This window comes from Prionailurus bengalensis, chromosome A2, assembly GCF_016509475.1.
Source record: "Prionailurus bengalensis isolate Pbe53 chromosome A2, Fcat_Pben_1.1_paternal_pri, whole genome shotgun sequence".
Lineage (NCBI taxonomy): Eukaryota > Metazoa > Chordata > Mammalia > Carnivora > Felidae > Prionailurus > Prionailurus bengalensis.
In genome coordinates, this window is record NC_057348.1 from 126,122,791 (window position 1) to 126,136,554 (window position 13,764).

Sequence of the window (13,764 nt, forward strand, 5' to 3'; positions counted from 1 at the left end):
ATAATAAAAAGGAAGCTAGATTCTATTTCCCCTAAAGCTGAAGCTTTGCAGCATTCTATGATCAGACTTGGTGTGTACACGTGGTCTGTGCTGGTCTTCTGGACAAGGGGCCTGTTAAACTGATTCTCAGATGGACTTCCCTAGTGAATATGCACCTGCAGGTCGCAGGCGGGGCGGGCTTGGTGCAGTGGCTTCAGTCTCCACTTGATGGCACTGTTTAGCTCACTGAAGTTGTTCACTGGTGGTGGGCAAGGGGTGAAAATAGCTTTGATCCACTCTCTCATCTCCAGAACGGGGAGCTTGTGCCCACCACTCCTCAGTAAGCCCTCACAGACAAGTCAATAATCACCACTCCTGTGTCCCAGGGTTCCATCAGATCCCTGCCTTTATCCTGTGTATGAGCTGTCCGTTTACCAGGCAGCACCACCCTTCTGTGTTTTATCTCAGGTGTGGCTGTATTTCAAATCTCTAAACCCCCATGGTGTGGCCCTACTCTGATTTTCTGTGGAAGGGTCTTGCTGCACTGTGTCTGGTGCCAGCTTGTCCCAGAAGATGGGTGCATGATCATGCAGTAGTTCAGAGTTTATGGTAAATCACAACACAAAGCCAGTGCCAAGGTTTGCTGCCCTCAGCCAGCATCTTTGTTCCTATGCTGGCAAATGGGGACCCTGGAGAGGCTGTATTACCTCTACCAAATACACTCCATGAAGGGGAATTGTTTTTCCCTGTGTGCCCAGGCTATCCTTAGACCATGCTGCCCACTACTGGGTCTCTGCCCTCCTTTCCAAGTGGAGCACTGCCAGATGTGTCCCTGGTGATGGCACTGACTTCCAAAGCTTTAGATTCTGTGCTCTGCTGTTTATTAAAACAACAACAACAAAAAAAACCCAAAACCAAAACAAAACAAAACAAAAAATACCCACAAAACTCTCATTTTTTCGCAGTCAGTGGTTTTGGGGAAGTTTTTCCTGTGAAACCCTCTGTACATGTTTTCAGTTTTTTCACTTTCTCTTTCCTCTTTCAGTGGTCAGGGATCCTTCCCCTATGCAAAGCCCATGGCTCTTTTCTCCCCAAAATCAACTCTCCAACAGTTCCTACCTTCCACAGTGTGGTCATTTTTTTCTGCTTGGAGATGCACAGCTTTGTTCTCTCCATCCTCAAATCAATTTCTTGGGTGTTCAGAATGATATTTATCTAGCTGTGTTCAAGGGAGGATGCAAGCTTAGGGTTGCCCTACTCCTCCACCATCTTAACTAACCCTCTGTTTTCATGTAATCTTTGATATCATCTTTGATTACTTGGTTGACCTATTCAATATTTAATAGCATGTTACTTAACCTCCGTGAATTTTTGCTCTTTCAAGATTTTTTCTTGTAGTCAATTTCTAGTTTCATAGTGTTGTGGTCAGAAAATATGCATGGTATAACTTCCAAATTTTTTAAAAAATTTGTTGAGATTTATTTTGTGGCTTAATATATGATCTATTCTGGAGAATGTTCCTTGTGCACTTGAATATGTGTTCTGCTCTTTTACAATGGAATGTTCTGAATATGTCTGTTAAATCCATCTGGTCCAGTGTGTCATTCAAAGCCACTGTTTCTTATACATTGATGTATAAATAGAGTGTTAAAAGTCCCCTACTATTATTATATTACTATCAATTACTTCTTTTATATGTTATTAACTGTTTTATGTATTTGGGTGTCTCATGTTGGATACATAAATATTTACAATTGTTTGTATCCTCTTGTTGGATTGTCCCCTTTATTTATAGTGTCCCTCTTTGTCTCTTGTATTTGTTTTAAAGTCTATTTTATCTGATATAAGTATTGTTACCCCAGCTTTATTTTATCATCTATGTGCATGATAAATGTTTCTCCATCCCTCACTTTCAATCTTCAAGTGTCTTTAGGTCTGAAATTAGTGTCTTGTAGACAGCATATAGATGGGTCTTTTTTTTTTTTTAATCCACTAGGTCACCCTGTCTGATTTGACCATTTACTCCATTTCCATTCTAATTAATTGTTGATACATATATATTTATTGCTGTTTTGTTACTTGTTCTGTGGTTGTTTCTATAGATTTTCTCTGATCCTTTCTTGCTCTCTTTCATGGTTTGTTGTCTTTCTTTAGTGGTATGCTTGGATTCCTTTCTCTTTATTCTTTGTATATCTATTACTAATTTTTGATTTGTGGTTACCACTAGGTTTATATATAATATCTTATGCATGTAACAGTCTACATGAAGTTGATGGTCACTTAAGTTTAAACTCATTCTTTACTCCTATCCCCATGACCCATGTTTTAGGTATATGGTGTCATATTTTTACATCCTTTTATTTTAGGGATCCCTTGACTAATTTTTACAGAAATACCTATTTTTACTTTGTGTTTTTTAATTTTCATATTCTCTAACTTACGGTCTTCCTTTCCACTCAAAAATTCCCCTTTAGTATTTCTTGTAGGGCTGGTTTAGTGGTCATGAACTCCTTTAGTTTTTGTTTGAGAAACTCTGTCTTTGCTTCTATTTTGAATGATAGCCTTCCTGGATACAGTATTCTTGCATGCAGATTTTTTCCCATTTCCGCACTTTGAATATGTCATACCACTCCCCCTCTGGCCTGTAAAGTTTCTGCTGAAATATCAGCTTATAGCCTTATGGGGTTTCTCTTGTAAGTAACTGTCTTTTCTCTTGCTGCTTTAGATTTTTTCCCCCTTTATTGCCACTTTTTGCCATTTTAATTACCCTGGGTTGAATTTTGGTAAAATTTCTTGGCTTCTATATCTGGATCTATTTCCTTCCCCAGATTTGGGAGATTTTTAGCTATTATTTTTTCAAATAAAGTGTCTGCCCCCTTATCTCTCTCTTCTTTGGAGATCCCCATAATGTAGATATTCTTATGTTTGTGGAGTCACTGAGTTCCCTATGACTATTATCAATTTGCATAATTTTATTTCCTCTCCTTTGCTCAACTTGGTTACTTTCCATTACTCTGTCTTCCAGGTTGTTAATTTGTTCCTCTGTTTCATCTAGCCTATTTATTCTATCAAGTGTTTTTTAATTTCATTTATTGTGTTCTTGATCTCTGGTTTTTATCGCTGTGTTAAGGGCCTCACTGATGTCCTCCACTCTTTTCTCTAGTCCACTGAGTGTCTTTATGATCATTAAGTTCTCTATCAGGCATATTACTTATATCTATTTTGCTTTGATCTCTTGCTGTGGTTTGGTTCTGTTCTTCCATTTGGGAGATGTTTCTCAGTCTCCTCATTTTGTCTGATTTCCTGTGTTAGTAAGTCAGCTACTTCTCTTGCTCTAATGATAACAGCCTTAAGAAGAAGAGGTCCTACAGTGCCCTTCAGTGCAATATCCCATTCCCCAGGGCCTGGCGCTTCAGAGAGTGTCTCCTATGTATGTTGCATGTTCTCTGCTGTTGAGCCTTGGCTTCTTTTTCCTTCCATCCAGTTGACTGCAGAGGCTCTCTTTGCCTACTGTGGGCAGTGTTCGGTGGGGCATTTTTTAACATTTAACATTTTAATGCAGTGATCTACTTGTGAAATGATACCTGGACTCACCACTGCAAGAACTGAGGTCCCACAAAATGTACAATTCTGGAGATAGAGTGTTGGCAGACTTTGCATGGGTCTTCTGGGGGACCCACAGTTCAGGAACCAAGATGAGCTCGACTGGGAAGGGCAGATCTGCTGAAGCACAAGTGATGGGGCTTCGTGCCTTACTAAGAAAATTAGTAAGGAGTGTTGGTACTGCACTGGTTCCTGAAGATGCCCATTGTTTATGCTGTGGAGTGGAAGAGAGAAACGGCACCTGCCAGCTCCTTTGTCCCTGACTCCTGGAGGAATGTCCCCGTGACCCATCTGTCTGGCCACGCTCTGCGATCAGCAAATCACTCTCCCTTCTGTCTGACCCCAGCATTTTTCAAACTACTGGATCTGTGCTGTATCTGCACGTGCTGTTTCTTGAGCTCTTTAAGGGCAGGGACTCAACTTCCTGATGCCCTCAGGGTTGTACCAGAGCTGAGGCCACAGAATGTTTAAATTCCAGGCTTTAAGTCACTGTTTTTAAGAACTCGTGAAATGCACTCCTTCTTACTTTCAAACGGAAATATTATGAAGATTCATTCTCCCCAGTTGTGGGATCCCCAGCGTAAAAGTCTGGTTTTTCACCCCTCATGCCACTAGCTCCCTCTCCATAGTGGTTGGCCATGGTCTGTTTTGCTCCCAGACTGTGATGTTGCCTTTCCTACCTTCTTCAGGGTGGCCTCTTCCCAGCCTTTAGTTGTGGAGTTTGTTCTGCCAGTCTTTGGATCATTTTCTAGTTATTCACACTGTTATTAATGTTATCTAGTTGTATTTGTGGGATAAGGTGAGCTTAGGGTCCTCCTATTTGTCTATCTTCGCAGCTGACTCTTGGCAGCTTTTTTCTTTCAGCACTTTGAATACATCATCCCACTCTTCCCTGGCCTGTAAGGATTCTGCTGAGCAATCTGACAAGATGGGATTCCAAGTTACAAACTTCTTTACTCTTGCTGCTTTTAATACTCTGGCTTTTGGTAGTTTTATTATAGTGTGTCTTGGAGTAGGTCTCTGGATTTGGAAACCCATAAACTTTATGAACATGGATATCCAAATTTCTTTCCAGATTTGGGAAGTTTTTAGCCATTATTTTTAAAAATAAGCTTTTAGCTCCCTTCTCTCTCTCTTCTCCTCCTGCAACTCCAATAATTTATAAATTGTTTCTTTTGATGGTATCCCATAGATCACATAGGCTTTCATCACACTTTTTCATTCTTTTTTCTTTGTTCCCCCTGACTGGATAATTTCAGAGTTCCCATCTTCTAACTCATAGATTGTTTTTCCTGCTTGAGCCTTTGGTGTTGGTGCTATTGTATTTTTCATTTCATTCATTGTATTTTTCTACTCCAGAGTATGCTTCATCCTTTTTAGGATTTCTCTTTGTTAAACTGCTCAATTTGTTCATGTATTGTTTTCCTGATTTTGTTGAATTGTCTGTGTATTCTTTTACCTCATTGAGCTTCCTTAAATATTTTGAATTATCAGTTAAATCAGATCTCCATGTCTTTGGGTTCAGTTACTAGAGGATTATCATAATCTTTCAGTGGTGTCCTATTTCCTTGATTTCTCATGTTCCTTAAATTTTGCATTGTCTTTGAAGAATACACCTCCACCAATCTTGACTGTTTTGGGGAACTTTGGTCACTTCTGGTAGAGAATCTGAGACTCTCAGACTGTATGGATATGACTGCTCCATGCTTCTTGCTGCCTCCTGTGGTAGAAACCTTGTAAATTTATTTTTGAGAGAGAGAGAGTGTGCAAGCAGGGGAAGGGTAAGGAGAGGGGGGGACACAGAATCTGAAGCAGGCTCCAGGCTCTGAGCTGTGATCACAGAGTCTGATGTGGGGCTTGAACCCACAAACTGTGAGATCATGACCTGAGGCAAAGTAGGACGCCTAACCAAGTGAGTCACTCAGGCACCCCTCTTGTGGTAGCATTAAGTTTGTATGCCTTTTCTTGATTTTGCAATGGACAAGCCTTGGTGTGGACAGTCTTTTTGCTTTCCCAAGGGTAGGGCTAAAGCTCTACCTCTCTGGCCCACGAATTTGGGCAGACTTTTTGTACCTGGTCACTAGCTGTCTGCCAAAGCATGCTCTCAGTGCTGTTGGGAGTGCAGAGAGCCAGGCACAGGTTTTGTGTGTGTGTGTGTGTGTGTGTGTGTGAGAGAGAGAGAGAGAGAGAGAGAGAGATATGCATGGAGCACTGGGGGTTTCCCATGGGCTAGTCAGGGAGATCCACGGGTAAGGCATCCCCAGAAGCTCATGAGCCAGCTTCTTAATGGAGACTGTGATGCAGTTGGTAGACTGTATATCCCTTTAATAGCCTCCAAAAGTCATATCTGCTACCCTTCCAGCTTCTTCCCATGCCCTAGTCACACAGACTTGATTCAGTACTCTGAATGGGATGAGAGTGAAATGGGCCTCTTTGGTAGCATTCTGCAAAGGTGGGGAAGCTGGACACTTATGTACTCTCATTTCCCCCCACAGGAGAAATCACAAGCTGAGATCTCCCTTGGCCTGGAGTTGTTCCACTTTGGGGGAGAAATGATGAGGCTAAACTATTCCCCTTCAATGCATCTAAACATATTTTTTGCTCCAATGGTGTGCTGAAAATTTTCTGTTGGTAACTTTGACTTACACAAAGCCTCTCCGGTCCATGGGTTACTGCCTGAGATTTAGTGTTTCCTAGGGGTTTGCAGACTGCAGCTGAGAGGGGTTGAAACTTGTTCACAGGCCACTGCTGGGTCCAAGCCAGGACCTTGGTCTGTTTATTACCCAATGCATGGGTGGGCAAGATTCCTCCTGGGTTGCTTGTGTGTGTTGCTGGATCCTAAAGCTCCTACAAAGGCACTTTTGCCTATGGATGGATGCCAAATTATTGGGAGGTTGGGGAAGGGGCACAAATGAGGGACGTGTTATTCAGCCATGTTGCTGACATCATTTTCTGAAGTTGGTTGTCTTTATCCAGTAAAGGATAACTGGATGGCTGGAAAGAAGTGGAATATTCAGTTGTCTCTTCTCAGTGTCAAATTTCTGTTCTCTCTTTGCTTTGTCCTCTTCCTCTAAGTGCAATTTCTTTCAGTTATGAAAGCTAGAAGTTCAAGATCAAGGTATTGGCAGGTTTGGTTTCTCCTGAGGGCCATAAGAGAAGGGTCTGTTCAGGTATCTCTCTTTGGCTTGCAGATGGCCACCTTCTTGCTCTCTCTGCTCTCAAAACTCTATGTATTCTTAAAGCTCTTCCATAGCTAGCTAACAAACATCAGTATTTCACATCCTAGCACTAGTTGAGCCTAGGTACTGGAATCAGTGAAGAAAAATGGATGTCAAAGCCAGCTGACAATGTTTTCACAAGTAAAGATGTAAATTCAAAGACAACCACTAAGCATAAGGGTAAAGCACTGGCTCCTTTGGGCACTTGCTGGAAGTCTCAAGGGATCTCCTCCAGGCCCTTGATGACCCAAGCAGCTGTACTTGTGGTCTACTCCTTCTCCTGGGCTAAAGCTGCTCAGATTCCAAACACAAGCCTTGCAGAGTGGTAATGAAATATTGTGGACCCTAACCACTTTGCAAGTGATCTTTAGGTGCCTCAAACACAGAAGCATGCCCATTGATTACAGTTTATGTTCTTTTGGTAGCACTTTTTGGGCATGAGACTGGCCATGCTGTAACGTGGTTCTGTGCCACTCTTCCTCACTGGACTGTGAACAGCTCCATAAGGGTATGAGCTGAATTAATTAGGGGAAAGGTGGAATGTGGTAAATGTAGTACTTTATAAAAAAGGACATTAGAAGATAAACAAACAATGGTCTCTTCAATAATTACCACACAATATAAAACCCAGAAATACTACAAAAATATAATTAAGGTTTGCATGCACATATACTCACATATTTCATTGAGAACTTCAGTGCTATTTATTTCTATTACAGCTAAACATAAGATGCCCAAATATATACAAAACAAACAATACAAATCTTAAACATTTTTACAAAGGTGAAAATGTAAAGAAATGGAGACTATGGATTTATGTATATAAACAATTCACTCTGAATCCCATCTGATGTGAAAACCTAACTGTATTTGATACAATTATAGAATTACAGTGGACAAAACTGATGAAATTCTAATCCTCAATAGCCTACAGCAAGTAACTATTAAAATTAATGCAACCTTCAACTATTCTCCTAAGTACTGCTGCTATAAATTTTCTATTTATTAAAACTTCAATTTTAGGGAACAAAACTGACCTTAGTGCTATTTCAGGAAAGAGAATAAACATTAATTAAATCTTCAATCCCAACTTTTAAAGTTTAGAGCTCTTTAAGTATTCTGCTAATCTGCAACAATTTTTGGTTCATTGCTAACTTTTAAAATAGCTTAAGACAATCAATGTGATTTAAGGTCATTTTTTTGTCTGGATAGCACTGGTTTTTGTCTTTATACTGAAGCAGTAAGGCAAGAAAGTGTTTCCTTTTCCAACTCAGATACAGAATATCCATTTTAAAATTCAGGGACTAGAATCACTATAAATAATCCTTTGACCAACAGGATATTAAGGCTGTTGTGATTTTCCTTTATTTTTAAACTGTAACATATGATTAGCAGTTATTGCCTACAAATGTTGAATTTATAAGCATTTGGGCTTAAATCACAGGACGTAAAATATTGCCATTTGTCTATACTTCAATTCCAGTTAATAATGCACAGTTTTCACAATCACCTTTGATAAGTTTGAAGACAAAGTTAGAAAATGCTACACCAAAGATGAAACTGGAGGACTATGCTACAAGGAAATATGCTCGAGGGGTCAAGAATGGTTTTCCAGTATCTGGTCAGTGTTGGCACAGTGTATGCCCCAGCTCTGCACAGAAATGTGCAGGCCACACTCCAGCAATCATGGCACTGTGTGGGTACGTTTAATGCTCCAAAGGGCCTGGCCTGCTACTTACCAAAAGTGACATGTGTGGCTCTGTGAGAACCACCAGATGCCAGTTAGAATACATCCTGTCTGCTGCAACGTTCTTCTTGGAGGCAAGCCCTTCTAGATATGTGAATGAGAAAATCACATAACCTAGCCTGCATAAAATTTCCTAAAATAATTTCCTAGCAGGAATGTGGACCAGGCTTTGCAGTATACATCTACCAGTGTTAGCACCATATTTAAGCCTGAAATGAGGTAAAGATAAACTCTCAGATAGCTTTGGGTAAAAATTACAGTAGCATTTTGAATGGGGTATTTACAGCAGTGTTCTTCCTGATCATTAAAATAAGCTGTTTGAAGAACTATTTGATTCCAAGTATATATACCCAAGTATGTATTGAAATCAATAAATTATACAAAGCTAGGGGTATATGCTTTTAGCAGAGGAAATGTAGCAAAACAGAACTCTCATTTTTCAAAGTCAAACTGTCATTATTGGCTTGATGAAATAAAATATACTCAGACAATATCACAAGACCAGTTTACCAAATGGCAATGTCCAGGAATTCCACTTTTCAGGGCATGGTCAAGTTTACGGTAGATGCTACCTAGTCAACATCCAGCTCCTACAGAAACTACATTAGTGTATTTGTGTCTTGCTGGTCACTCCATTTAACAAAAAGGTGAGTAGCTTCTCTCTCTTCCCCAGCTATTTTAGTCTATGTAGACAAACCACTTGTACTTACCATCTATATACAGGAATGGGGAGGGAAAGACCCTAAAACTTCGTTAAAATCTGGAAGGGATAAAGTTTGTTTCAGCAAATAAAGTTTAGCGAATAACTAGATAAAATGAGGTAATTCTCTAATTTAGTTCCTATAAATTGATCAGGTGAAACAATAATGTGTAAAATAAAGAAAAAAAAGCAGCTAGCTTTTGGGAGCATAACAAAACTAATTTTTCAAAGAATTACCATTATTTATCAAGTAAAATATAATCTTGTAGTTAAAACAAGACTGGAATTCAGTCTCTAGCCAGGGCTGGTCTTGGTGCTCAGGCAGATGCTTATTACTCAGTTTGACCAAGATTCTTCAAAAACACTCACCAGTAGTATTTTCATCGGACTCTGTTGAGATCCAGATGAAAATAGGAGGAACTTCCCCCTGCAGCCTATAGAAACATGTTAGGGAAACAGTGTAAGGTTTGTACTTAACCTTTTAAAAATACAGCTGAATACTGCAGATCATTCTTCAGAAAACTCATGTAAACATTCATCTTTTATAAATATGCTGGTGCTAACTGCACCTAACTATAATATAGAGGTATAGCTTCACTATGTCTGCAAGAATGCTGATTAATATATAAGATCTTTCAGTTCCCTGTCAGTCAATTCATTCACTTCCATGATCTTCTCTAAATGTTCCATGTATCGGCCATGGTCCTGCAGGAAATGAGGGACCCTCATGTTTTCAATAACTGCCAATCCTTTTAAGCGATCCACATCTTCATAAGAGACCTGAAAAAAGGAAGATAGTTTTTATACGTAAGTAACTTCTTCCCTAAGTCTTAAGTGAAACTTTACATGGACTGGTTTTCAAATTACTTTAATACCTGCAAAGTAACAAAAATCAGTGACTTCCTTTACTATATTAAATAAGAATGTGTTTTAAAAAATCACTAGTACTGATTTAACACTCAATCTTGGACTTATACTCAGTTTGTCTAGAAATTATACAACTAAATGTAATACATGTGTATGAGAAACTCTAAATCTAAACAAATGTCCTAAATTTAAATAAAAGAACCCAGGAAATAGCTAGAATATAAATGCCATATTATGGAATTAGGAAAATCAGCACAATTATATACTGAATTCCTATTTTCTATTTAATTTCAGAAATAAAATTGGGTTTTATGTTGAATTATTTTACTTTTATTTTGAATTTTTGTAAGCAAATATTTTATAAAAGTTCACGTCATTCACTTACATAAAACGTTTCACCCATAAATACCAAAGATTGGCTTAAGTTCTAGAAACTGTCATTACAACTTTAAATTCCAAAACATGGCTGGCTTTAAAAACTACTGTCTTCTGATCAACACTCTTCCTGATTCAATGGAAAGATTATAAAGAAATCATGTTCATATTGTATTTTATTACATTTTAAAATTTAAGTTATTGAAATTATTTGAGTATTTATACCACTAAGTGTAATGAAAATGGGTTTGTTGTTGATATTGGTGTGGTTTAGTAATTTATTTTTCCTTTCTTGACTGAGGAGACACAGCCATAAATATGTTGCTAAAAGTCAATGTCCAAAAAATTACTGTGTCTGTTTGCTTTTAATTTTTGGTGTTTAATCCACTTTGAGTTTATTTTTGTCTATGGTGTAAGAAAGCAGTTCAGTTTTCTCAGCACTATTTACTGAGGGAAGTTGTCTTTTCTCCACTGTATATTCTTGCCTCTATCATAGATTAATTGATAAAGGCATGAGTTTATTTCTGGGCTATCCTGTTCCATTAATTTACGTATCTGTTTTTGTATTAATGCCATACTGTTTTGGTCACTACAGCTTTGTAGTGTTCCTTGAAATCTCGGATTCTTACACATTCAGTGTGGTTCTTCTTTACTCAGATGGCTTTGCTATTCGAGGTTGTTTGTGGTTCTGTACAAATTTTAGGATTATTCTAGTTCTGTGAAAAATGCTACTGGTATTTTGATAGGGATTGTACTGAATCTGTAGATTGCTTTGGCTATTACGGAAATTTTAACAGTATTAATTGTTCTGATCCAAGGGCACAGTATACCCTTCCACTTGTTTGTGGCATCTTCATTTCTAGATATTTTATCCTTTTGGTATGATTGTAAATGGGACTAAATTTCTCTTTCTGCTTTGTTATTAATATGTAGACATGCAACAGATTCCTGTGTATTAAATTTGTATCCTTAGAAAAATATCTCAGCTGAGATTTGGGTAGAAAAAGTCTAAAATGAGCCCAGCGTATTTTAGCCAGCAAACATGATGACATGTTTCTAAAAACAAAGGAGTAGCCAGTGGAAGGGCTGAGTAAAAGAGTAAGTCTGGGGGTTCCTGGGTGGCTCAGTTGGTTAAGTGTCTCACTCTTTTGATTTTGGCTCAGGTCATGATTTCTCGGTTTGCAAGATTGAGCCCCACCTTGGGATCTGCACTGACAGTGCAAAGCCAGTTTGCGATTCTGTGTCTTCCTCTCTTCTGCCCTTCCGTCACTCATACTCTCTCAAAGTTTGTTTTTTTTTTTTTTAAAGAGTAAGTCCATAACAATACTACAAAAAAGAATGAAATGTAAAAGAATCAAAATATCTCTATTTTGCTACCACTAGTGTTTAACTGGGCAAAGAACAATGGATATTAAAACCATTCCTTGAAAGATTTAAGGAACAGTACATTCACAGGCATTACCCCACAGATTACTTATTTAATACAAAAAAGATACCTTTATTTTCTGATCTTTCCAGATCTTTCCATTGTAATTTACCCAGTGATCAAACGAAGTATCACTGATAATGGAACAAAATCACATGTGTGCTTTCTAGCGTGATGCACTATAAACTATACAAGTCACGCATGTAGTGTATTCTTGGTAAAAAACGTTTAGCCTGAATCTAACCATAAGAAAACAATTCATTAATCCAGATTGTAGGAATTCCCAAGAAAATGGTCCTGGACTCTCAAAAATGTCAGGAAAAACAAAAACACTTGGTAGAGGGCAGCACAAGAGGACCTGTTACAGATTAAGAGACTAAATATTATGAACAAATGCAGGATCCAATCCTGATTGTAGCTCTTTTTTTGTGAGCCAGGATCCAAAGGACATTTTTGGGATAATCTGAGAAATATTAAGTAGACTGTGTTTTAGATATTGTATTGAATCAGTGATACATTTCTTTAAAAAATCACATGGTCGTGTCACAATATTTGGGAGATAAAGGGGAAAGTGTTATATTTGCAGCTCACTTTAAAATGCTTTAGAAGATGTACATTAAAAATACATTGCCAAATTTATTTTTCCCTTCATTTACCTCTTATTGTCCACGAAGAAATTCTGAAACTTGGTTTTGTAACAACCATACTTCTTCCCTCCAGTTATCACAAGAAGGAAACTTACTCCAACACAAAGTATAAAAACAATTTGAACCTGAATCTTATTGAATCATTAAATTGAGCTGAAGGAAATAATGACCCCGGGTGTTGGTTTCACACCAACCAATGGTTTTGCCATTGGTTTCACTCACCTTCCCGAGAGCAGTCAGTAGATGAAAGTCAATGGTCTCTCTGTACCGGAGGATCTGCAGGATGCCATCCAAGTAGACCTGGTCTTTACTGAAGCACCCTGGAGGAACCACAATAGCATTTATTTTCTGACGTTTAGTAAAATTACTAAGTAATTAGATACTAACCCATTCCCTTTACTGTAGGAATCAGCCCTGAGTGAAAATACACACGGCAAATTAACTGTCTTCATAACATAAAATAGAGGGTCTTGGGAAGCACCAGGATAACATGCCGAGTGGCAGCTTCCCTTTAATTTTTTTCTCTCCAGATCCCCACTGCCATAATTAAAGCAGCATTTTTTCCAGTTATAAAGAAACACAGGTAGTTAAAAATATAAGGCTCATAAATATGTCACCCACACTCCCACTATTTGGTCATAACCCTAACTCCCATGTACACAGAGGCACTTGAGGCAAGGGGAAGGATGGCTACAAAGCAGTGAATCTCAAAGGCAATGTGAAGACATGGGATCTCAGAAACCCCTGGTTTTTAAACATGCTACTCCTTACACCATTAAAAAGTTATAGGTAATGTTGATACTATTCCTCCATATGAAAATAAGAATTAGAACTGGATTTTAACATGGACACTTAAAAGCAGAACAAAATATGAAGACATGGAAAGTAGGAACAGCCCATGGGAACGGAGACTAGTTAAGAGTGTTCCACTCACAAAGAAAATTTTTCTCCCGTGACATAACTCATGTAAATTTTCTAAAATTTTGCTCTATTAAATGGACTAAAATTCTATCCTCCATTAAGTCCTACATTAAGAAAGTATTACTTTTTTTAGGTATGCTAAAAGCATAGGAATTATGGACAAAAAGTGGGACACTTTGTAAACTAGGCTCCTATCTCATAAGCTGGTCCTACTTTTCAGTAGGAACAAAACTCTTATTTGAGACACATAATGCATGAGCCCTGACTGGATCTAGATTTTT

General features: G+C 38.4%; 1 protein-coding gene across 4 annotated transcripts in view; it reads right to left on the bottom strand.

Annotated features, from left to right (window-relative positions):
• Positions 1–7,480: 7,480 nt before the first annotated feature.
• KIAA0895 (KIAA0895 ortholog) overlaps positions 7,481–13,764 on the bottom strand; it is a 75,603-nt gene continuing 69,319 nt past the window's right edge. For 3 of the 4 annotated variants that reach the window (XM_043589262.1, XM_043589259.1, XM_043589261.1), the window contains 2 exons: positions 12,785–12,882; positions 7,481–10,027 (listed from right to left, as the gene is read on the bottom strand). In XM_043589262.1, coding sequence (XP_043445197.1) covers positions 9,866–10,027; positions 12,785–12,882 — 260 coding nt within the window. In that variant the 3' untranslated portion in view covers positions 7,481–9,865. The remainder of the gene's footprint in view (positions 10,028–12,784; positions 12,883–13,764) is intronic. The other variant, XM_043589260.1, reaches the window with a different exon arrangement.